Source organism: Tamandua tetradactyla, chromosome 8 (genome assembly GCF_023851605.1).
Source record: "Tamandua tetradactyla isolate mTamTet1 chromosome 8, mTamTet1.pri, whole genome shotgun sequence".
Classification (NCBI taxonomy): domain Eukaryota; kingdom Metazoa; phylum Chordata; class Mammalia; order Pilosa; family Myrmecophagidae; genus Tamandua; species Tamandua tetradactyla.
This window is the reverse complement of record NC_135334.1, coordinates 35,085,115-35,112,103: the sequence shown is the minus strand read 5'-3', so window position 1 is coordinate 35,112,103 and position 26,989 is coordinate 35,085,115. Positions and strand designations below refer to the sequence as shown.

At 33.5% G+C, this 26,989-nt stretch overlaps 1 protein-coding gene across 4 annotated transcripts in view; it reads right to left on the bottom strand.

The window, feature by feature from the left end:
- The window catches only part of GUCY1A2 (guanylate cyclase 1 soluble subunit alpha 2), a 316,485-nt gene that overhangs the window by 214,747 nt on the left and 74,749 nt on the right, over positions 1 to 26,989 (bottom strand). For 2 of the 4 annotated variants that reach the window (XM_077113085.1, XM_077113087.1), the window contains exons 4-5: positions 20,797 to 21,515; positions 10,489 to 10,524 (exon numbers count right to left, since the gene is read on the bottom strand). In XM_077113085.1, coding sequence (XP_076969200.1) covers positions 10,489 to 10,524; positions 20,797 to 21,515 — 755 coding nt within the window. The remainder of the gene's footprint in view (positions 1 to 10,488; positions 10,525 to 20,796; positions 21,516 to 26,989) is intronic. The other 2 variants (XM_077113086.1, XM_077113088.1) reach the window with 1 other exon arrangement.

The window sequence follows — 26,989 nt, the reverse complement described above, 5'->3', positions numbered from 1 at the left end:
TTAATAGTGGCAAAACTAGTCTATGAATCATCCAACCTGCTTTCTTGACCCAGTAATGTTTTAAAACAAGGGTAAGTCTTTCTTTCTTGACCAAAAAATTAACAATCCAAGAATAGTTTTTGCCATATATTCTTTTACATTTGCATTTATCAAGAAAGGCAAAGAAAAAATTTTTTCCTATTGTAAAATTAAATGAAAAGAGGAGGGGAATGAAGTAGTGGAACGGAGCAAATCAGTGATCAGAAGACTCGTAGACCAGTGACGTGAGAGCAGGGAGGGAGTAGAGGTAGATTTCACTCACTCATTCATGCTTTCATTCGGTGACATTTGTTGAGTGTCTATACTGTTCCTGACACTGACACTCAAGGAGGTGAGGTTGGTGGTTAAGTTATATATACATAGATGCAGTAGTGTAGATATTTATAATCTGCCATATAACATGAAAATCTAAGGAATATAAACAAGTGTTACAGGTATTCTGATAGAAATTGGGTAGTGGACTAAGGGGACCAAAAGATGGTGTTTTTGATCAGTTGTACTTCAGAGAATTAGGAAAAGCTTCACAGAAGGGTGATACTGACTTAAAATTGAAAGATAGGTAGAAATTCATCATTATATGGGTAGGTGATGTAGAGGATAATTCAATGTAATTTCTTTGCTTATAACATTTCCTGAAAAATTAAGGACCATAGAAACAGATATTAAATTCTTAAAGACCAAGTTCTAGGGGACTAAAAAAAATCAAAGCATGTATAACCAGGGCATATCTAGGAAAAGATTGGTTTATTAGTACTCACAATTTTGTGGATATATCCTAGAGAGAATAAAAAAGCCTGCATATAAAAATCACTAATATAATTATAGAAAAGAAATTTAAACTGTCAGTCATAAAAATAATAATAACACTAATGCATTTACTGAACTCACTTTAAAGTATTTATAAATAATTAAAAGGTAAGCTTTATGTAAATATACATTATATAATTATACTGTAAACTATGGACTACTGTTAATAGTTCTACTTTAATATTCTTTCATCAATTAGTACCATACTAAGGTAAAGTTTTGCCAACAACAGGGGTGTATACGGGAACATATGCTTTATATGACTTTCTATAAGCCTACAATTTCTCTAATAAAATAAAACTGTAAAAAGTACGTCATGCCAAATGAAGGAAATCAGACACAAAGTACTGTATATTGTATGATTCCATTTATATAAAATGTAAATATAAATAAATCTATAGAAACATAGATTAGTGTTATGGAGGGCTGGTGGGGAAGGAGAGAGGGATTGAGAGGTGACTGATAAGAGGTCTGAGGTTTTTCTTTTGTGGTAATAAAAATATTCTAAAATTGATTTTGGTGATGAATGTACAATCCTGTGAATATATTAAGTGCCATTGATTACACATTCTGGGTTGATTGTATGGGAAGTGAATATCTCAATTTAAAAAATACGGAAACAGGTTTTTCTTATAGAAAAATATTTAGCATGGTGATTTATATGCCTTAAATAGATATATCATGATGATGTATTATATTTAGCAATGACCTCTGAGAACATAAGTAAATACGAGTGAAGATTTTGCCATCATGAAAATGGGAAACACCATAAAAATACTGACAGTTTTTGTAAAAACACTTAGAATAGAACTATATAACAGGTTTTGTATAGATTTACCTACTGCATTTTCCTACGTCTCCCTTTCATTCCTCAAGGCATGTTTGACATCCTGAAAAAAATAACTAATATATCAGTGGCAGGATCAGTCTTCAAAAATATCTCAATAGGTTAGAACAATAAGCTAAATCTAATAAAATGACATTTAGGTATGATAAATTACACAAAGACAAAACTCAAAGGCAGAGAGAACTTAGACTAAAGCCAGTTGACTTCAAAATGATCTGGATGTGGTAATTGACTACAGATTCAATAAGAGACAAAAGCATGATATATTTCCTGGAAATTAAAAACAGCCCCATTTGCATTAATGGAAACCTGATGTCCACATCCAGTACCCCCAATTCTTCCAAATCTGGGGGTCACTATTTAGTTCAGGACCCCACGACAAATAAAGAGTCTGCCCATGGAGGGTATATTGGATGATACAATCTCTATAAACCAATCACATAAGCAAGAACTTATGAAACTAAGGAGTCTTGGCTTGGAAAAGAAATGATCTAGAACTACTAACAGCTGCTCTCCTGTTCTCTCAACCGATAACATGAGAACAATTCAAGCTGTCCATGGTTACATGGGACTAGAGAAGACAGACACACCTCTATTAGGTTCAATTGAATGAATTCACATGCAGCAATTCAGAGTAACTGCTTTAGCTTTATTACTGGAAATAAATGAAAAAGTTATTAAATCACACTCCACTAATTCCAAATTTATAAGATACCAATGCAGGTGAAGTGTAAATTTACTTTTGCTTTTTATTTTCAAGAGAATTTATTAATTCTCATTAAAAGTATAAAACAGATTGTTATATCATGGGGCAATCTTAACCAATTAAAGAAAATGAACTATGCTTAATGGTTTAAGCATTTCCAATTGTTTTCCATTTGGATCCTATAATTGCATATGACGCATATACTCATTAAAGCAAGCCCTGTAAGGCCGCTTCTTAACACTTTGTTATCAGTTCAAGTAACAAGCAGAACATTAAGTCATTGGTTTTTCTCACAGTAATGAATAAAGACTGTAGCAAAATCATATTTCTGTTTTTAATATCTCTATATCATGAGTTTCCCTTATTCAGGCTGCCCTTATTGCAACTGATTTCAAATGATGCTACTTTGGTGCTTCATTAACCACTGAAAGCAATAGCATTTAGTCATGAAAAGCAATGGAGCCTCTGCTTTCTTTCACATTTTTTATCCTATTACGAATTCTATGATGAGCCTAGTTTTTATTTTTTTAATACACTATAATCAAATTGGTACATGTAATATATCTTAAAGCCAGTGAAAGGCATCAGGTTATCAGGTCAACTGTTGCAAACTCTGCCTTATTCCGTCCACGTGAAATGTAATATAATTATGTGACACCATGGGAAAAAACCAGAAATAGGGCATGGAAATCACCTATTTTTAAAACTTGTTTATGGATTTCTCATCATTATTTCCATGTTCACTGAATTCAATTTCCCATATCCTGAAATGCTCCAAAAGCAGAACTTGCAGCATGATTTCTGCTCCTCTTAGACCAAGCTAGAAAAATCCCTCAGATGTTTCCACACTTCCAGCCAACTGGAACATTCTATGATGTCTTTTCCTCATATTCCCAGGAATCCCTGCCAGAAATGTGATTCTCAAGACAAAATAAGGATCCAATGTAATGCCGAAAAGCCTCCAAAAGATGATTAAAGGGTTGTAACAATTATGGTGAAAAACAGCTACTGTTTCATTAAGAATATGCTTTAAATAAATATTTTAAGATCTGTCGCTTAACTAATATGATCTTATCATTTTCTCATTCCCCATATCCTTCTCCAATTCTACCACAAAACACCAATTATTCATTCTTTGACGGTCCCAAAAGACAAAGTCCAGGCCTCAGTTTTCTTATCTGTAAAATGGGGATATTAATTTGACTTCATAGGGTTGTTGAAAAGATTAAAGACTGTATTTAAAGTATTTATTTAGTCCAAGGCCTTGTTAATAGTAAATACTTGATAAACAGTAACTATGCAAACAACAGAAAACAAAACAACCCCTCCATTTCAGCAACAGCCACAACGTATTTGGTATTTATGTAGCTTTACCTTCCAGTGGGGTGGGCACTCCTTAACAACTCCTGATTTATGCATCAATACATCCTTAGTCTCTAGTACAACACAAGGACTAGCACAAAGGGGGCATTCAAAAATGAGTGAAGTTACTGAGTTCATTAAGAAATATGCTTCAATTTCTTTCCAAGTAGAAGTTTTATACAATGTGTATCAGCTCACAAGAAACCTTCACTCCGTGAAAGCTGGGAAAGCACTAATACAATCCTACAATGAGCTCTGTTAGACAGCTTTCCTCATGAAAGTAACTCCGAGACAGGGATGGGCAGACCAGGGTGCCAGCACCACAGTGTATGGCACGTCAGTTACAAGCATTCGCCTCTCTATTTCTTCAACTGTTAAATCAAGGCAGAAATACCTGCCTTCTTACTTAAAATACTAAGGTGAAAAAAGAACTTCAGTCAAGCTTTATGCACAAAATATTTTCATATGTGTCCTCCTTATGAAGCACAAAATATCTGTGACTTTATTCATTCAACAGATAAGTGCCTACTTTATGCCAGGAACTGTACTGGGTGCTAACTTTATGCCAGTCACTGTACTGGGTCCATGTGAAATGTAATATAATTATGTGACACCATGGGAAAAGCCAGGAATAGGGCATGGAAATCACTATTTTTAAAACGTGTTTATGGATTTCTCATCATTATTTCCATGTTCACTGATGTATAAGATACAGATATATAAGATACAGTTCCTGTCCTTAAAAAAACTAACAATTTAATGAGAGAGACAGATGCAGAAACAAGTAAAAAATATGTATGCAATATGGGATACTGAAAATGATAAGAGATACTTGAAGTGTTATAAAAGTATCATATTCATATTTGTACTCCCAGTGTGCTTGGAATGAAATGTGTTCAATTTCAGTTCTTGAACTGATCTATAACTGTACTGATGTAGGCAGCAGAGGAAAATAGCAAAAAAATTGACCAGAGACTTCAGGTGAAAATCTGGAATATCCATTGCACAAACATGATCAGATATGAAGGAGAAATATATAATAAGATTGATTTGTTTGTGTTATGGGTAATGATTGAAATTGAAATAATATTCACAAATAAGGATCTATTATTATGAAATTACTTCATTAGGAATTTATTTGTAATTCTCTTTTTACTCTTTTGATTTTATGCCAGGGAAGACTGAAATGACAAACAGATGAGAGAAACAGTATAAGTAATCAAATTATTTTAGGTTAACAGTGAAAGTAAAAGTATGACTAGTAACTTCTGAATTAATTAATTTTACCTAATAATACCTCATGATTAAACAGTACTGTTCAAAATGCAGTCACATGCATTGTCACACTTTGGCTTTACCAATAAAGTCAGATGAATTACAAAATCCTTTAATCACTCCCTCAGCAAACATTACCCAAGTGTCCACTGTGTGCCAGGCAATGGCTAAATGTTGGGAATATGATGATGAACAAAACTCGACAGGCCTGACAGCCGAAGAGAAGGAAGGGGACCATCTGGGTCATCTCTGCGACTGGTCCAGATGACGTGGTGGCTGATCTCTATGAAGGCCCAGATTCACATCACCATAAACATGGCAGTACACCTCTGACATCATGGACTAGTTAAATGGAAAATTTAAAAGAAACATATGGCAAAAAGATGCATTGGAAGCAATCTTTAAAAACCAATTTTGGGGGTGCAAGGGTAGTTTAAGTGGTAGAATTTTCACCTGCCACGTGGGAGACCTGCGTTTGATTCTTGGCCTGGGCACTTCCCCTTCCCCCCCAAAAAACTCAACAAATGATGCTGCAATAATGGGACAGTCATATGGAAAAAAGAATGAAATGTGACCCCCCAGCACACAAAATTTAAAAGAATTAAAAATGTGATTTTTAGCAAATAAAATATGCTAAATATGAAATAACAGTAACCATGTATCGAAACTCAAATGAAGTAAATGGGACCAGAATGTTAGACTATACCATGAATTTCTATTGGACTGAAGAGACACACTGGTTATGAAATAAGCTAAGCCCTGTGAGGAAAATGTTGAGAATTTTAAAAAGTATTACACCAATCTAAAGCCTAAAAAAATCATCTTGTGTCAAAGGTAGTTTCATGGTGTAAAAATGGACATAGATTTTCCCAAGTCCATTTGTGAAAAAAATAAAATAAACTAAGAATTACTTCTCTACATACTGAGGCAAACCAAAATTATAAAGAGAAAATATATTTTTTCTCCCATCTTTGAAAAATGGAGTATTAGGCAATCTAGGTGGTATTAGAATTTTCTATATATTTTACAAAGGTAGGAAAGAAATTCAAATTACTTCAATTATCCAGAAGAAGTACACATAGCTTTCCTCAGACATAGCAAACAAAAAAAATGCAGCTGCCCACAGCACATTCTAGCATCATTTACCTTTGTGCTCATAGGATGATCAAAAGAATTGCCTAGGTGAAATTTGAAAAGAAATTTAACTTAGGTCAAAGGAAGAACATTACAATTTCAGTCTGACATTGTTAGTGGATATACCTTCTGTGCTATGATATTTACATATATTTATTTATTTATTACCAAAGTTGATCTTAAACTTTGTAAGGACAAAAACCTTATATAGTGCATAAATACTGTCTTTTACTATAAACACTCAAAACTACATGTTGTTTGATTATTCCTTCAGAAAGCTATGCTAGTGAAGTTTATTTCAGGCCATATATACAGTACAGGCCCTGGTGCCAACAGTTTGGGTCAAATCCTATCTTTTTGCATACACTAGGCCTGAAAAAGTTTTCTTAATCTCTTTGTACTTCAGTTTTCCCATCTATAACCTGGGACTTAATAATTGTCCCTACCTCACAGAGTTGTTAGGAGGATTAAAGGAGATAGTGTGTCTGTTTAGAAGAATTTCTAGTACTAGGAATTCAATAAATATGAATTATCATGGTCACTGTCTCATCGTCATTATCATCTACTAGCTCTGGTATAATTTTAGGGCACATTCTCTTCTTTCCTACTGTCAGTCAATTCTATACAATGAGGTATGAAACCTGTTAAACATTACCCTCAGTACTGAAAAGGTAAATGGTGTCTGGGATTCTGTGCCTTGAATTTAAGTTAAATACAAATTTTTTAAATATTTTGACTAATTGTAGGAATTTAAATAGAATGTCACATAATTAATGAAAATTTTCTATACTAATTTTTGACAAGACATATAAAATTTTTTGATACTTTATACTAAAAAATAAAGAAAAATTATCTCCTACACTATAATACATAATACTTTATAAATAAGTTAATGGTTGGTTTGAAAGCAATCTTGAGAATCATCACTGGAGAGCTTATTAACCATAAAATGTGCTTCTAAAATATATACTAAAACTTTCAACATGCTTAAAATTTTTTCTGACTCAATCCAGCTGTGCCAAACCAACAAAACCAAACATTAAACACAAATAATGATAAAGGAGACAGATACAATTAGATTTAAAAAATAAGTATAAAAGTTTGAAACAAGCCTTAAACTTTGGCAAAAGCAATTCTTGATTGAGGAAGGGAACAAATGGAATATAATAGAAAGTTAACCTCTCATCTAGGATTGTATAATAGGCAGAGTAAATACAATCTGGGTATAATGAGTCAAGAATTATTGAGGATAAACATAAGAAAATAATAAAATGCTGAAATCAATTTTTGTATGCAAAAAATAAAAGTATTTGGAAATTTAGGAGAATATTTTTCCCCCTTCAGTAACCATGAAAACAGACCTTTGCTCAGATTATAAAGAACTTTTATACCAAACCCACTCAATTATTCCCCGTTCCTTGGAATTCTCACATCAGTTGTTAAAAGTGTAACAGATATATATACACATACACACATACACATACTCTATATTTAGATTTTTCTCTCTTTGTTTTGGCATGGGCAGGCTCCGAGAATCAAACCCAGGTCTCTGGCATGGCAGGCAAGAATTCTGCCAATGAGCTACTGCTGCACCACCCTATACTTAGATTTTAAGAAGGCACTCAAAAGCATGTTTTAAATTAAATTATCTATTATTGTTATATGATAGTGTTGAGAAGCAGCTTTATAAAATGAATATTAGGGGCACCCAGAAGGTTATACTGTAGAATTGTGATTCTCTTGAAAGAAATGTCTGGGGAAACCTAAAGAGATTGAACCCTATATAAAATTTCCAAGATATTCACTTCTAAGAAAGTTAAAACAAATTTTTATACTTTCCAATGATCTCTGTCTGGGACAGCAAATTGGACTCCACTGTCTGAGGGACATGAAAAAATTATCCATCTCTTCTGTAATTTAATGGTGTGGATTAAAGTTTAAGGAGTCACTTCTACTTATAAGTAGAAAAACTTGCAGACTGAAATGCAAAATCTATGCAGTATATAATACTGTAAAATCAAAAGGATTATAGAGAAGTAGAAAGTAGAACTTCTAAAGGATTTTTCAGTATGATTTCTTCCCGTAAATCGGGTGGGGTTGGGGTTATGAATTGCTATTTCAGAAAATTTTACTTCCTTTTGGAATCTAAATATTATATATAAAGTAACATGCATTTTGCATCGCAGAATCGTAAACCCATAGTATGGAAAAGGTCTCCAAAATCCACAGAGTATAGTAGAATGTCCTGAAAAATAGTTGTCATAGTAAGTCTCAAAGATATTATATGAATTTATAACCTACCTAGGAAAAGCATCAGAGAAGCATGGAGTGCTTTTAATGTAAAATATTTATAATTTTTTTCTAAACATTTGTTGCATTTTTAATATTAGGCTTACACTTATTACTGTGTGCATAACATCTGAATTCAAAAATATGGAATTGCAATGAGTTTTCCATATATTTACATGGAGATAGATTCCCTCATACCTTTCCTAAAGTGGAAGAAATAGTTCCCCTCATCTTCAGTTCTGAAGCTGGTGTTGTCTGGCCAATAGAGAGACATTCATTCCATCACAATTTTGAAGCATGTCATCTTGAAATCTCAACACTTTTAAGGAATTGCCCACATTCTCATGAGCATTCTTGGTATTAACCATCATCAATATCACAGATAAGTCTGCCCCGGCAAGGAATAAAGTTCTTCAAAGAGCAAGAGTGTTGGGATCAACTTTCCTCCTCCCCTTGCCTCATTCAATTAAATCTGATTTCTGACTCCCCAGAACTTCCATGCACAGCATACATAATATCTTCCATTAATTTGCGTAGGGAAAGGGGGAAAAAAACAATGCCATCATGTCATTCAAACATAAACATTTTGATTTTTTTTCAGAAATATGGTAAACAGTCCTCATTCCCTCAAAGAATAAGGAAATACTGTTAAACATAACCAAGAGGTCTGGATCCTATTTTATCAAGAACAGTAGAAACAGGTGTCTTTAATATGAGATCAGCATCCTTAACACATAGTATAAGAGAAATGTGAAAATGGCTTCATACTTTCTAATAACTAAATAAGTTTGAATAAAACTTTTTAAGGACTCGTATCCCAGTAGCTTGTTTACTACTTCAGCATTTCCTAAAGGTTAATTTCACAGTTGCTGAAAAGCATGGGCCAATAAATGGCTTTCTCCTGAAGCAATTTTGTAAAGTTGAGATGTGTTAAAGGTAGGTTTTGCTATGTTTAACAATTCATGATAGGTCATAGAAATCAAGTTTTCATTACATTTTGATGAGTGGCAAATGACTGCTAAACTTGGAATCCAAATATGCATGACATTTCTAAGATATTTCCTTGAGTAGAATTTTGAAGAACATCACGTTCTGGGCTTTTTAAGAACAGGGATTGCTAAATTGAATTACAGCTTTTATAAATCTTTCCATTCCACCAAATCATTAAATTTTCAAATTAAACCATATCCACTATGAAAATGAAATAATAGCTATATATTTTTCACATAGTAGCACAGAAAATCTATATGAATATTACTCCTATTTCCTGAAACTAGTATTATAAAAAAAATATGAGATTATTTACCTTTGAAGAAGTTTTGGTTCCCATTCAGGTTATGGATCTTAAATAAAATATCCCTGTCAAATTGTCATTTAATCTCTTCTCTAATCCCCTAATACTGTATAAACCATTATTTCACAAGGGAACATACTCCGTTTTGAATAGATGTAATATTGTGAAGTTTCTCCTAATTCTAAACCAAAATCTACTTCATTATATCATCTAGTCTTTGATCCTGGTTTTGCCTTCTGAACCAAAATAGAATAAACATTATTCCTTCTCCCATGTGATAATCATTCAAATATTTGAAAGTAGTTTCAACTTTCCCTTATCCATATTTTCATATAAAGCACTTAAATAATGCATTTCATATAAAGCATTTAAAACTACTCAATATATATTGCTTTTTAAATAGTAAACCATATTTTGACATGCTTTTCTCTGATAATGAATTATATTAAAATTTAACTATGAGAAAAAAATTCAACTAAGAGAGTGGAGTTTAGTCAAAACTAAAGATTAAAGATGAGGAAAATAACCAAGGGGGTGTTAAATAAATTTGGTGTTAAGATTGATATAAGTAGGAAACATACTTATGAAGCTCAGGGAAGAACGTGAGTAGTTATTTGTGCAAGGAAATATAAGAGGACAAGAGGGCTGACTGACTATGAAGGTGGCAAGGAAAAACATATTTTAAAAAGTTAAATTTCAGGCAGTGCGTTGGTGGTTCAGTGGCAGAGTTCTCACCTGCCAGGCTGGAGACCCAGGTTCAATTCCCAGTGCCTGCCCAAGTGAAAAAAAAAAAAGAAGTTAAATTTATCAAGGTCAACCAGCTAGTAGGTGATAGAGACAGGACATAAACTTGAGCAATCTTCCTTCACAAATTATGTTCGTATTTACACTCATAATATTGCCTCTCAACACCACTTCTCTGTGCTTGATCAAAGAAGATGCAATCAAAACACAAGGAAAGCTAATTATTTCAGTTGGAATAATAAAAATTAGACACTATCATTATACCAACTTGAAAACACAAATATAAGGAAGCTTAAGTTATTATTTAAAAGTTGTTACAGCAATCAATAATTAAGTTGTGTTCTGAGTTCTGGAAACCAATTAAACCAAATCCAAGAATCCTTGAACCAAAAAAAACATAAGATGAATCAACCCAGGCAACCAATGGGCCAACAAACGTTGCAGCCAGATTGTCTCCAAATTTTAGGTTGCATATTTGTTTCAAAAATAAAAATTAAAAAAAATCTATAGGATTGTACAACACAAAAGAGGAACACTAATGCAAATTATGCACGAAAATACACAATAGTAAATAGTACAATATAATGACATTCTCTTATCAATTGTTACAAATATACCACACTAATTCAAGGTGTTAATAATGGGTAGGGAGGTATGAAAACTCTATATTTTCTGCATGATTTTTCTGAAGACCTACAAAATTTGGGAAAAATTCATATTTGCAAATTAAAAAGTATAATTCTAAAAGAAGAAATCACAATTGAAATCAGAAAGCAATTTGATTTGAAGGAAAACAAAAACACTCAATATAAAAATTTATGAAATGCAGCCAAAGCAATGCCTAGAGGGAAATTTATAGTTTAAAGGACTATATTAGAAAAGAAGAAAGATTTCAACTCAATAATTTAAACTTTCACCTTAAGAAAATGGAAAAAATAAAAGCAAAAAATATGCCTAAATCAAGCAGACAAAGGAAAACAATACAGATCAGAGTGGAAAACAGAAAAAAAACAGTGGAAAAAATTAAAGCAAAAATTGATTCTTTGAAAATATTTAAAAATTTAATAAACCTTCAGCAAATATGGTCAGGAAAATACATAGAGAGAGGACAAGAACTACCAAAATGAAAAACAAGGCATCACCATTTACACTACAGAAATTAAATGGATTATATTGAAATATTTGGACAACTTTATGACAAAAAGTTAGACAATTTAGATGAAATGAGCAACTTCCTAGAAAGATACACATTACCAAAACTAACTCAAGAAGAAATAGAAAAACTGGAATACTTAAAACAGGAATAGACCTATAATAAGTAAAGTTGTAGAATTAGTAAGTTTAAATCATCCCATAAAAAAGAGCTCAGGTCCAGATGTTTCACTGGTAAATTTTATAAAATACTAAAAGAAAAATTGTACAAATCCTACTCAAAGTCTTTCAGATGAAGAAAAGGAATAAACACTCCCCATCTCACTCTCTGAGACCAAAGACATCACAAGAATATTTTAAAAAGCCATAATAAGAACCAGGAAGATAAGGCCCAGTCAAAAGAACAAATTAAAACTCTGGAGGCGACACACAATTGGAACTAATCAAAGATGTTAAGCAAATCTCACAAATCAATTCACGGAGGTGAAGGAAAATATGGATAATGAGATAAAGGATATTAAGAAATAGTGGGTGAGCATAAATAAGAATTTGAAAGTATAAAAGGAAAAATAACAGCAATTATGAGAATGAAAGTCACTTTAGAAGATATTAAGAATATACTAGAGGCATACAATAGTATTTCAACAAGCAGAAGAATCAGTGAATAAGAAGACATTACAATTGCAATCATACAGACAGAAGAACAAATAGAGAAAAGAATAGGAAAATTTGAGCAGGGCCTCAGGAATTTGAATGATAGCATGAAGCACACAAACATATGTGTCATGGGTGTCCCAGAAGGAAAAGAGAAAAGGAAAGGGGGCAGAAAAACTATTTGAGGAAGTAATGGCTGATAATTTCCCAACTGCTAAGAAAGACATGAATATACATGACCAAGAAGTGCAAAGTATTCCAGTCAAAATAAATTCTAATGGACCTACTCTGAGATGCATACTAATCAGAATGTCAAATGGTAACGATAGAATCCTGAAAGCAGCAAGAGTAAAGCAGGTTGTCACATACAAGAGAATTGCAATAAGACTAAGTGTCAATTTCACATCAAAAGCCATGAAGGTGAGAAGGCAGTGGTATGATATATTTAAGGTACTGAAAGAGGAAACATTTAAATCCGAGAATTCTTTATCTGGCAAAACTGTTCTTCAAAAATGGGGGAAAGCTTAAAATATTCACAGATAAACAGAAACTGTGACAGTTTGTCAACAAGAGACCTCCAGTACAAGAAATACTAAAGGGAGTCCTGCAAGCTAAAAGGAAAAGACAGGAATGAGAGACTTTAGTAAAATGTAAAAAAAGAAGACTAACAGTAAGAGTAACTAAAAGAGTAAAAAGAGATATAAAAAAAATGACATATAAAAACCAAAGAATAAAATGAGTTTACAATAATAACACTGAATGTTAATAGACTAAGCCCCCCAATGAATAAAAGATAGGCAGAATAGATTAAAAAAAAAAAAAAAGGATGATCCAACCATATGCTGTCTACAAGAGACTCAACACAGACATAAAGAAATAAGTATGTTGAAAGTGAAATGGTGGGAAAAGATATTTGAATCAGTGTGTCAAAGAAGAAACTACAAGGAAAATCAGTAAGTATCTTGAAACGAATGTAATTGAGAACATAACATATCAAACTTATGGGATGCAGCTAAGACAGTGCAGAGAGGAAAGTTTATAGCCATTAATGTAGATTTAAAAAGAAGAAAGAGCTAACACCAGAAGACCTAACTGCACATCTGCAGGAACTAGAAAAAGAATGGCAATCTACCCAAAGCAAACAGAATGAAAGAAATAACAAAGATTAGAGCAGAGGGGATGAGAGGGTAGCTCAGTGGTATAATTCTCAATTGCCATGTGGACAACCCAGGTTTGATTCCTCCCCAAAGGCCCATAACCTCCCCAAAGACCAAAACAAGCAAGCAAACAAACAAAAACCCGACCAAACAAAAATTCAACAAATGGTGCTGCAATAACAGAATACTCACCTGGAAAAAGAATGAAATGTGACCCCACCATACAGCATACAAAGAAAAAAGACTAGAGCAGAAACAAATGAAACTGAGTACAAGAAAGATAAAGAATTAACAAAATCAAAAGTGGTTCTTTGAAAAGAGCAATAAAATTGACAAATCATAAGCTAGAGTAACAAAGAAAAAAGAAGTCACAAATAAATGAAGTCAGAAATGAAAGGAGAAACATTACTACTGATCACGCAGAAATCAAAAGAGTAATAAAAGGACACTATGAACAACTTTATGCCAACAAATTACACCACTTAGATGAAATAGAAAGGTTCCTAGAAACACATGGACAACCCACACTGACTCAAGAAGGAGAAGGCCTCAAAGGACCAATTACTAAAGACTGAATAAGTCATCAGAAACTTCTCAGCAAAGAAAGACAAGGACCAGTTAGCTTCACAGGTGAATTCTACCAATCATTCCAAGAAGAATTTTTACCAATCCTTAAATCTTCTAAAAAATTGAAGAAGAAGGAATACACCCTAGCTCATTCTATGAAGCCACCATCACTTTAATACCAAAACCATATGAAGACACTACAAAAAAATAAAACTACAGACCAATTTCTCTTATGAATAAGGACGCAAAAATCCTCAACAAAATACTAGCAAATTGAATCCAACAGCATTCATTAAAAAATAATTATACACCATGATCAAATGGGTTTTATTCCAATTATGCAAGGGTGGTTCAACACAAGAAAATCAATTAAGGATATACACCACATTAACAAATCAAAGGAGGGAAAATCACATGGTCATCCATTGATGCAGAAAAGGCATCTGACAAAATCCAGCATCCTTTCTTAATAAAAACACGCAGAAAAATAGGAATAGAAGGAAAGTTCCTCAACATGATAAACAATATATACATATAAAAAACCCACAGCTAACATTGTACTCAATGTTAAAAGACCAAAACTTTCCCTTTAAGATGTGGAACAAGACAAATGTCAGCACTGTTATCCAACATTGTGCTAGAAATTCTCAGTAGAGCAGTTAGGCAAGAGAAAGAAATAAAAGACATCCAAATTGGAAAGAAAGAAAACTTACTCAATTTGAAGACTACATGATCCTCTATATAGACAGACCCAAAAAAACCTACAACAAAGCTACTAGAGTGCATACAGTTCAGTAAAGAGACAGAATACAAGATCAACTCAAAATTCAGTAGAGTTTCTATACACTAGTAATGTACAATCTGAGAAGGACATCAACAAAAAATTCCACTAACAATAGCAACTATAAGAACTATCTAGGAATAAATTTAACCAAGGGTTTAAAGTACCTGTACACAGAACACTATAAACATTGCTAAAAAAAAATCAAAGACGACCTAAATAAATGGAAAAGATATTCCATGTTCATGGACTGGAAGACTAAATATTGTTATATGTCAATTCTACCCAAATTGATTTGCAGATTCAACACAATTCAAATCAAAATCCCAACAGCCTTCTTTGCAGAAATGGAAAAGCCTATTATCAAATTTATTTGGAAGGGTAAGAAGAACTGAAAGAAGGATATAAACAATCATTTGCACACCAATATTCATAGAGGCATTACTCACAATTGCCAAAAGCTGGAAACAACTCAAGTGTCCAGAAATTGATGAATAGATAAACAAAATTTAGTATATACTTACAAGGGAGCATTATTCAGCTGTAAGAAAGATGAAGTAGTGATGCATGCAACAACATGGATGAATGTTGAGGACATTATGTTGATTGACATAAGCCAGACACAAAAGGATGAATATTGTATGATATGTATGAACTAGTTATAATAAACAAACTCATAGAATTAGAATCTATAATACAGGTAACGAAGGGGGATATAATGGGAGTACAGAATGGAGAGTTGGTGCTTAATTTGTGCAGAATTTCTAATTAGGTTTATTGTTAAGGTTTGGAAATGGATAGTGATGATGGCAGCACATTATTGTGATTAACAGCATTGAATTATATTTGAGAATGTGGTTGGCAGGAAGTTTTGGGCTATGTATGTTACTGGAAGGAAAGTTAGAGAATAAAACATGTAACTGTGTAACAGTGAACCCTGTTGTAGATGATGGATTGTGGTTAACAGTACAAATACAAGAATGTTCTTTCATGAGTTATAACAATGTACTACACTATACAAGATGCTAATAATAGGGTGGTATACAGGAAAAATATACCTAATGTATACAAACTATGGACTACAGAATGTGAAAAACCTGATTTTGTAAAATCTCATTTATAACTACAAAAACAAAAAACTCCAGGTGCTTTGAACAAAGTCATCTCTACATTCTGTAGTGCTACTTTGTACAGAAAGCCCTAAACAAAATAATACAATATTTGAAATTCCTTAATAGAATATTATGATCTGAGCAGAGAAGAAATGCTCACACTTTTACAAATGGAATTAAATTTAAGTTGATGTCAGATAATGTATTTTTGACAGCCAGATGAAACATGTCTTTCAACAATTGCATTATGGTATGGTAAGATTAATGAATATATTTAAAACTTTTCTACCATCACGTCAGGAAAAGATGGCCACATGTCTAGAAAAGAAAAGGAAATGTTTTAGAAATTTATTTGATCAGAGAAAATAAGAGGTTGATTCCTACTTTATTCTTTTTAAATTACTTCCCAGCATTTGAGTTGCAGCTTCTAATTAATAAGATAAATGAGCAGTATTTCTAGGGTTTAAAAAGGAAATATGTTGTGCTTTTCTTTAGTTCTGACCCTGAAAACAAAAGTAAAGATGAATAACAATGTTATTGTTCTGTCCTAGGGATGATTTATTTCGAATGCTGGGCTGCTTCCATGGTATTATTAAAGTTCTCTGAAGCATTGCTACTAAGGAAAAAAGTGTCAAAAGAATACATGTTTATTTATTGCTTTGCAAAATCCATTGCTGCTTCAGGCTGTGCCTAAGCCAACCAGTCCATTTTACATTGGAAGTCACAGCAAGATTCGTAATAAGTGAACATGGAGGATATTAGTAGACACAGGTTGTAAAAAATTAATTCCAAAGCTTTAATGAGTCTGAAAACATTGATAGCCTATAGACAAAAAGCAGATCCAATCAGGCTAAGAATTTGTGACAAGTCTATATTAAGGACAAGAAGCAGATTCCAAATCCTTTTCTGAGGGAATTAGGTGGGCTTGATATTTCTCTAAAATAAATAAAGTTTCAACCACTCTATTGTATGAGGCAAAGAGTGCAGCTGGGACTAGATAGGAGGAATGTTATAGTTGGAAAGGAACTGTAAGAATAGCGGTAGAAATAATATTATTGAACATTTATTCAATGCTTAATTATGGACCCCAAAACATGCCAAGTATTTTACATGGATTATATCATTTAAAGTTCACAAATAACCTTATGAGTAAGGCAGCCTAAGCTTCCAGAAAATTATTTTAACTTGGTCTTGATAGTAGGAACTGCTTTTCATGGTTGAAATGTCAGATTCCCCTCTGCCTCTCTGTAAATGCATCTGAATTCATTGCATCATAGAGATGAAGGAAAACTTAGTTATCAATCAACCTCACATAAATTCATATATGTTAACTGTGACTTTTAATGGAGTAAAAATATTAGTCTAGTTTCTTAATTTCCTGATAAATAAATCTGAGACTCAGAGATTAAAGGGATTTATTAAGATCATGGTTGTCAGAGAAGCCTCTCTCCCAGGCTGTTGCTGCTTCCCTTAGACATCATGCCTTTATCTTAGGAGAAGCAAGTCATACACTATTACTCTAATTTCTAACAACCTTATCCACAAACGTGGTCCACCTTATAATAAAAAAGCATTAGAATCTATTATCAATGAGTTAAGTCTATATGATTAAATGTTAACTCCCAAACTTTTCATTCTACCACAACAATTTTCATCTTAAATTGGAAGACCACTTAGAGAAGATGTAGGGGGAACAAAATGATGGCTTCAAAGCATGGTCAAGCCATCCGAAAGAGTTCCTTCTGATCTCAAAGCTTTCTTGAAATGAAGCCTTCTATCAATTACTACATCAGTTGCCTCTCAGTGACATCCATGCTACTAGTGACCCACACAAATCTTGACAGCTCATTATTTCGAAATGAAGATGTAAATTCCTTGGCAGCTAGTATGATGGCTTCCTGTTCCATTAGTATCAGCAAATAGCTCATGAGAGTGTTCTACCTCTACTCATACAGCTAACCAATGACTGACAACACAAAATGACATAGATAATGGTTGCATTGAATAACAAAAGCATTATTCTTCTTTCTGCAAATGATTTACTGTCATAGAGCTAAAGAATTAGCTCTTGATTTAGTTTAATTTGACTTTGCTTTGTTTTTGATGGTGGGGGTGGTAATTGTTGGCATTAAGTACATAGGCAAAATTGGCTAGATTATCATTAAAACCTTCACTGTTAGACCAAGGAATAAATATCCTAAATGTTACATAAATAACAATGATTTATCAAGACAACTAAACAAATAGACAACTGGACTTATCTATTAACAAGATAATTATGGGGAAATAAAAGCTGTTATGGGGAAAATAATTAATATTAAGGTCAAAATTATCAATAGAAAGATCATTTTTAACCTGATTTTCTGTTTCTTTTTTCCATGATTTAAGAAACTATTATTTAAAATTTGGTGGCATACTAATTCAAATATATTATCCATCTGCTTAAGGCTCCATGCCACAACTTTATTGACCAGTTTCAATTTGGGTCAATTGTAGATTTTCAAATTTCCCATTCTAGCAAACCAAGGTGAGTAAACAGGTATGTAAATATAAGGATAAGAGGATTACTATCCTTATTCTAACTGAAAACCCTGCCTATGACTTTATTTTAAAACTGTCACTATAATTTAAAACTGCCACCATAATTTAAATGTTTAAATTATAATTGCATCTTCTCCATGAGCACAGTTCCTTATTATTGGATTGGCAGGGGGCCTTGACATTTGAGTCATCATTTCATTATGTCTATTTCTTACCCTGGTATACAAATCAAATAGAAATACAAGCCAGATGAAATTAAAAAAAAACTCTAAAGCAGTAATTTTAAATTGAATCATTTTTTTCAAATCTACAAAATGTATAAAGCAATAACATTGGTTTTAATACATTTTAGCTCAGGCTCATTTTCAAAAATACTAACATAATTCTAAAAGCCAAAACTGTTGCAAACCCTCCTAGCCAAATAATGTCCTTCTGTAAAAGAGAACTAACAGCTTTAATATTCCCCAAATTAAAAAGGCAGAATAATTTTAGTTTTAAAGCTACTAAAAATGTGGACATAAATACACATTTAACAAATTTCTTCCACTCTAAAGGATTAAAAAATGGCTAACAATTGTAGAACATATACATATAATATTCACATATGAAGAATATTATTTAAAACATCATTGTATGATCAAAGAAGAAGTATTTCTTTCAACTAAAATATACAAATGTACCAATTTAAGTTTACTTTTACATGTGTTCAAATCACTGAACCTATATGATCAAAACATTACTGAATAATTTTCCTAAAATACCTGATTCAGCCATGCTGAGTAAATATACATCAAATAGTTTGTTTAAAATACCCTCTCAAACATTTTGTTTAAAAAAATGGTAGCACAATATTGCAACATTGTGAATGAAATCAATGATACTGAAATATAAATCTGAATGTGATTAAGAGGAAAACTGTTAGATTGTATATATGGTAACAGATTAAAAGGTTTTAAAAATCCATGGAACCACACTATGGAATGAACCCCAAGTTAAACCATGGATGATGTTAATAGTACAGTTATAAAACTGCACTATCATTAATTGTAACAAATTTTCCATACCAGTGCAAGCTGTTTATAATAGGGTGGTATATGGGAATCTTGTTTTCTATCCATGATTGTTCTGTAAATTCACAACTTCTCTAATAAAGGAAAAAAATTCCATAACATTTCAAAATTATAAAAATTAATCAATTATGAAACAAATGTATAAAATTCTGAAAATATCTGGCTCTGCTTTAAGGAGGCCATTTCCTCAATTATTTAATATTCTACAAGAAAATGTATAGATTGTTTATTCACTGAGTTTTTATCTGTTTCTTCCTTTCATTAGTCCAGAGCAACCTGTTCATTTCTAAAAGCCAACTTTGGAACAAACCGAGCAGCTTTATTTATCCTGATGAAAAATATTGAAAAGAAGCTCTACTGAAAAATGAATGACTGACATTCAAATGTCCTTTGGGAATTATTTTTTCCTTGAAACACTAAAAGTATATTACCATATATAAAAATGATTCTGGCTGATTTTTCCTTAGATTTTATTATTTATTTTAATGTTGCCACTTAAAAGGTATTTTACCTGGAGAAAATGTTTGTTTTAACCCAACTATTTTAAGATTTATTTCTTAGGACATTTTCATTATCTATTTATAATTTATAATCCATATATTTTAAAGGCATTCAAAAAATCTAAAATAATGATATCTAATATTTATTGTATTCTCTCTTAAGGAGTAAACATGTTATACAGAAACAAGTCTCTATTTCAATATAAAATTTAAACAGAAGAGAGGTTCTGAGATACAGAGCCACTTAATTTCCAATAGTTAGGGGAAAAATATTTTGCATATTAGAGCAAAATTAGGACATAAACTATATGTCCCAAGATTATGAAATTTAGACGAGAGCATATTCAAAGAGCAGCTAGCTTTTTACCTATATGTACGTAAGGACAAGTCAATTAAGCCCCTCAATGTTGAAATCACAACTTCGTAATTTCTCTCCTAATTTGACTTCAATCAGTTGAAATATTTATGGATTTATATTATCAGGCTTTTAATGAGTGCTATCATCTTTGTAATTGCTATGGCTAGTATTAATAAATGTCTTCTTTTTATACGATGAAATAAATTAATGAATGAGGCAGACATTATGCAAAGTGACTGGGAGTTAGGCCAAATCTTTTTACGTACATCCAGGGACCAGTAATTTTCTAAATGGCACTTTAAGCTCTCATGCCTACATTATAATCAGTATAGCCAGCATGAAATTTACTGAAAGAATTATCCACCCTTCTAGTCCCCAACACCCATCTCAGGCCTTTGGCCACTTACCTTGTCTTTACTCTCAGTGCCAGAAGCTTCAGGCTTGGTCCTAATCACAAATGGGGTGGACAGTCGCAGCAAGACCCTTTCAAAGGTTGCATTAACCTTTGGGGTAACAATCTCGAAGCAGTCGTCAAACTTGAGCACTTTGTGAGTGTCACATCGGAGCTGCTTCCTTAGACCTTCTCCCAGCTGAAGGACTGACATGCTGGGGTCAAACATCAAGTGGAAAGGGAAAGCTCTGCAGAATGTGTTGATGTTAATTCTAAGGTCCGCAGGAACTTGGGAGGTTTCTTGTGGAAGGTTCTTCGTGATATTACTATTTTCACATTCTTTGATAAGGAAAGTAAGACAGCTACAATTGCCTGGGTTTGAACCATCAGAGCACAGCTTCTCGTTTGCAGCATGTTCCACCTCCACGTCCAGTCGGTAGATTTTCTTTCCTGCAGCCTTAATCATCCCCAGCATCGCAAAACCCACAATATGGTGAGGGTGGAAGTAGTGGAGCATGAGCGTACCTTCAGGGAGTTCTTTGCATAGGAATGATGGTGACTCCAGAGTGGCCTGCTTTCCAAAAGAAGTTCTAATATGTTCCAACAAAGCATCAAAGCCATTGAAAAAGTCCTGCAATGTGCCACCTACAGCTCGAAGGACTCTCTCATTCTCATCAAAGCATATATTAAAGAACTCCTCACCAAATTTTTCTTGGATTTCCTCAAACGTCAAACCTAGAGGCAAATGGAAGCAAGCATTAGTGAAGTATAGTGTAAATAATTGAATTCACAGCTCTTGTAATTGCTTACCAAATGAGGTAGCTAGAGACCAAAGTAAGAGAGGCATTTCTCTTGGGCTCACTAATTTTCCAAATGAGTTACAACATTCATTTTGAATCAGAGAAAGTAAATTTCAGTCCATCTTCTGGATACTTCTAAGATGTTAATGAGTGTGAACTTTTAAAATCCTGCTTATCCAACTGTCTACATGTCCTTTCAATACTCAACTCCTCCTGCTATAATAATATCTCACAAATAGCATCTTCTCCTTTTTCTTAATGATTTCCCTCATCTTTATAGAAAACCCAAGTTGTCTATATATTGTATCCATCCATACTAGTATCCTTCTTCTTAGCATGATGCATCTGTGAAATGGAAATAATGAAACAGAGAGGGAATCTATGGTACATGAGTGGAGAAAGACATCAGATTACTGAGTGGAAAGAGAGAGGCTTAAATCAGTAATCCAAGGAGAACTTAAACAGATCAGCTAGATTCCAGGGAGAGACACAAAACAAGGAAAGAAAAGTGACACCACAGCCAAGAGTACAGTAGGAACCTGACCAGATAGAGTTAAAAGTCTTTATTTGCTTGGTACATAACCCCACATGTCCTGGCAAAAGAAACTCCACCTTGCAATAGTGGAATCATAAAATATATATATATATTATTTTATATTATATAGTAAGTGGAAGCAGAGTCACATGTGCTCTACTGAAAGCCATCTTAGAGGATGATCTGAAGAAAAAAATGGAAGGAGTTTATGGTCCAAAGAAGAATATAAGACATAAAATAGTTGAATCTGCTTGCTAGAAGAAGCTTCTGCATAGAGTTGCTCTATTGCTTCTCCTTTGCCTTTGGTTGAAATCCGTACATGTAGCTTACATACTCATATTTGTTTTTGTATAGTCTACTCCATATCAAAGGGTCACTTCCCTGGGGCCCTGTTAGAGGACAAAGCAATCTAGACTGTCTATGACTTAGTTTGCTGTTTCCACCTTTATCATTCCCTTGAAGGTTTCCTCAGACTCAAAAATACTCCACAAAAATACAAACACATCAAATATTATTGAACGCTTACTATGGAGGCTAAAAATTGTGGTATCCAATGTAAAAGGTCAGGTTGACAAAGAACTTCTTAAAACCAATGTGAAATGAAAAGAAGTAGAAAACCCAAGTGAAAAAGAGTCTCTTTATTAAAAAGCACTTCACATTAATTTTAGCTTCACACATTTGATGTTCACGGCAAGCTAAATCACCTATTAGAATAAAAGATCACCACTCATGGCACATTGTCATTTTGCAAAATTGCTCTTCAACTTATGTTGTATTCACTATCAGTAATGCCAGCCAGAATTGGTAATAACAGCATTTATCTGTCCAGTTCTCTAGTATGGAAGAGAGAAAATAGATAAATGATATTCTCTGGAATTTGGCTTCTGCACCAAATGCTCCATTGAAACTGCTCTCAGAATTTTTAAAACTGGTTTCTATTATATTTTTCTTACTTAACCTTGCTTTATTCCCTTTAAAATTTGACACTACTAACCATCTTTCTCTACTAAAACTATCTCTCCTATTTTGGATTAGTAAAAACATGCTCTCAGAGTGTACGGGCGGTTCAGTGGTAGAAGGCTCACCTGCCATGCGAGAGACCCGCGTTCAATTCCCAGACCAATCACTCTCCTGCCCCGCAAAAAAGTGCTCTTCTGGTTGATTACTATCTCTCCGAAAATTCATTCTCATTTCTTTCACTAAATCTTCTTCCTATGTCAAATCCTTATATCACCATCACTTCATTGTAACTAAACATCTTTCATGCACAAATTCAATTTATGTCTCTTCAATGGCGGTGTTTTTTGTTGCAATTAATTTTTTAAATTATGAGTTTCTTATTTAAAACTAAAACCAGAGAAATATGAATTCCTAAAATCTAATCACATCTACTAATTTCTATTGTTTCTGAAATTTCAATTGTTGTATCTTTGAAGAACCGAGAGCGTCTATGCACAGAAGAGAAAAAGAGAATTGTGCCCGGCGGGCCACGGTGGCTCAGCAGGCAGCGTTCTTGCCTGCCATGTCAGAGACCCAAGTTGGATTCCTGGTGCCTGCCCCCCCCCAAAAAAAATAAGAGAGAATTGTGTCTAGCTTGCATTTTTCACAACACTGAAAATGCCATTGTGGTTATTAAATAAAGAACACAGATAGATAAAAATAACACAGTAAGTTTATGTTCTACTTCAAATACCAGAAACCCAAAGAATCACCCAAACAAAATAAGTAAATAAATCCACCAAAGACAACACCATAAAAAATTACTCTGTGAACAGAATTCTATCAACTGGAAATCCATGCTGCATCAAAAGCACTCCAGTATTTTAAGTACAATGACTGCTGACTCTCAAATGATGACCCTCAGGCCTATCAAGATGCTAAACTGCATTTTGTATCACCAAAATATTGAATTATTTTGAATATTAGACTTAAATGTTGTACATAACAATTCTATCAAACCACACTATCCCATTAATTAACATCCCCACAATTAAACTGCACAAGATCAGAAAAGAAGAAAAGCTTTTTAGAATTTGAAAAATTAAAACCAGAGAAAGATCACTCTAATCATATTCCATGACTCAATAGCCAAGTCATCCATTTTTAAATCCTATCTCAAAACTGGGAAAGCACAGAGAAAGTATTTCAGCTCAGACAACTGGCACAGTTCTCACTCCCAAGTTTCTACCTGCAATTGACGCAAACCCTGTACTTGCAACAAATCATTTGAAACATATAGATAATGCTCATATCACAAGATGCTGTGACAGCTTGACATTTGGATCTATAAGAATATATTTCCCCAAGAGGTGCAAAACTTAACACAAAGCTGCTCCTACTAACAGCTAAGTTAAAAGTTAGAATTTTATATTGCTATGAATTTACCACCTTAAAAAAAATGAATAGCCTAAATGCTGTCGTCCGTTAGCTACGAATGAGAGTCTGTTCATTCATGACATGTGTCTGTTGTTCCTCATCTGCTATCCCATCCCCCCGAGACTTTGTCCTATTTAAGTCTGTGCAATGCCTGACACGTGGACACTAGCCATTTGTACATAGAAATTAAGCATCCATCAAAGTATGTTTTGATGTATATTGCTAAGCTTCTAGGGCTACCGTTGTGCCATATTTAAAGATGCCAAGACAAAAAAAAAAAAACATACTTTTTTCTCATGGGTGCATATAGATAACTAAAATACAAACGACTGGGCCATAACAGAGGTGCAGAGGTGTGAAAGGAAGTATGTCTGACTCTCCACTTGAATGGAGAATTGAAGAAAAGTTACACGTTCAAAATGCCAATAAGGAAGAGAAAAGCCCCTCCAAAGATGGACAGTGATGGTGTATGGATGAAGCAGGGAGGCAGGGAGAACAAAGATATTCAGGAAAGAACAGGCAGTAATCTCATAACGGCTGGGGGTGGGGGTGGGGGTGGATGATGAGCTGTTAATTAAACATCAGCCAGCAGCATAGAAGTTGGACTTGAGGGTGCCAAGACAGAGTCAAAGACACCAGCCAGAGAGAATGCTACAATAGCTTTAAAAGATTATATTGGGCGGGCCACGGTGGCTCAGCAGGTAAGAGTGCTTGCCTGCCATGTCCGAGGATCCGGGTTCGATTCCCGGTGCCTGCCCATGTTAAAAAAAAAAAATTATATTGGCATGAATTAGGCAGTCCAAGTAAGTACACAGAAAAGAGCCAAGCAGTGTGCTAAACACTTTCCATAGATTACTTTATTTAATCCTTTTTTAAATCCCTATGAAGTAAGTCTTTTTATCATCTTCATTTTACAAGTGAAGAATATTAAGAAATTTGTCCATGTTCACATATCTACATGTAGCAAAGTCAGATCTTAAAGGGAATAACACTAAATCTTATACCATGAAGATGGCAGCAAAAAAGCAAAAACTTTGTTTTGCAAAGAAACTGCTATGTCTTGCTAGTTATGAGAACATCAATGACTAGCATTTTGTTTGGCACTTAGCAAGCGCTCAATAAATAGTGGTTGGATGTTGAAATAATAAATGTGTCACTGAAGTCAACAAAAAGGACTTTCAAGGAGGCGTCAACAGTTGACAAATGACACAGAAAGATCAAATAAGGTAAGTACAGGGAACTGTCTAATGGATTTGTTGCATCTTTGGGTACCCATACCATAGCAATTTCAGCGGAGGGGTGGGGGCAGAAGACTGATTATAATGGGTTGAGAAGTGTATGGCAGGCGAGAAAATGGAAATATTAGTTATAATTTGAGTCAATATTATTCTTTGAAGGCTAAAATTACTTATTTTTTTAAAACATCAAAATTATGACCCCTACATTTGGAAAGGGCAATGTTTTCATTAAGAGCCAAGTAAGTCGATAGAGGTTACCTAATAGATGGCACTGATTGGGGTCCTGGGTCTTCTGGGGCAGATTTATTAATAAAAGTGGGAAATTAGTGTCTTTCTAGGTCCAGAGACCATTGCAGACACCGAGCAAGGGCATTGGTCTCCACTAAACTGGGAAAATAAAAAAGCAGGAGGTGTGCTCTCAAGTTGCTTAAACTCCAACCAAGGAACTGAATTCCTCCAACTTCTCTTTCTGTAAGCTGTGAACATTCCATAAGTACTAATCAATTAACCGCTTAGGTTTCATCAACCTAATATCTAAGTAATGCAACTCAAGTATAACTGTATCACAAGCCCAAACCACATGGAGATTTCAATATTTTAAGGCTATGATCTATTTTAGAGAAAAATATTTTATCTAAGAAGTCTATAAGGCTTTTGTCAACTAAGTTTAAAACACAGATACTTTCATAAAACTATTATTGTAGTGCCATCCCATCTTACAAAGAAATCACTGAAATTCGTTTCTGCCTGCCAGAGGAGATTTAAGAGTAAATATTATAAATACCTAAATGATAGCAAAAGAGAGAGACTAAAGAAATCCCACTGCCCAAATTGCAATTTTAGGGAAATTGCTTTTAATCTCTCATATCGATACAATCTTGTTTGAACCTTTGCTAGAGTGAGGTAAAACCTCTGTGGTTTCAGAGTACATTACAGTTCGAGAAGCAAAAGTGTAGAGATAATAGTGAAAAAAAATACCCCTATCAATTTGGCTCTTAATCACTGAAAGATTAAAACAATGATTTCTACCATTAAAGGAATACTATTCTACTCATATTACTGATTCATGGCATCTCTGTCCCACTCCACAAAAAAATACAGCATGTTATATATTTAAGTGAAGGTGAAACTTAATGGTCCTTAATAGTTTTTTAATTTTATGATATACTTAAAGATAACAGAACAGACATTCAGATTCATAAACCAGGGCTTTAATATGTTTGAGCTAACAAAGAATTTGCTAAGCATACCAAAGGAGAA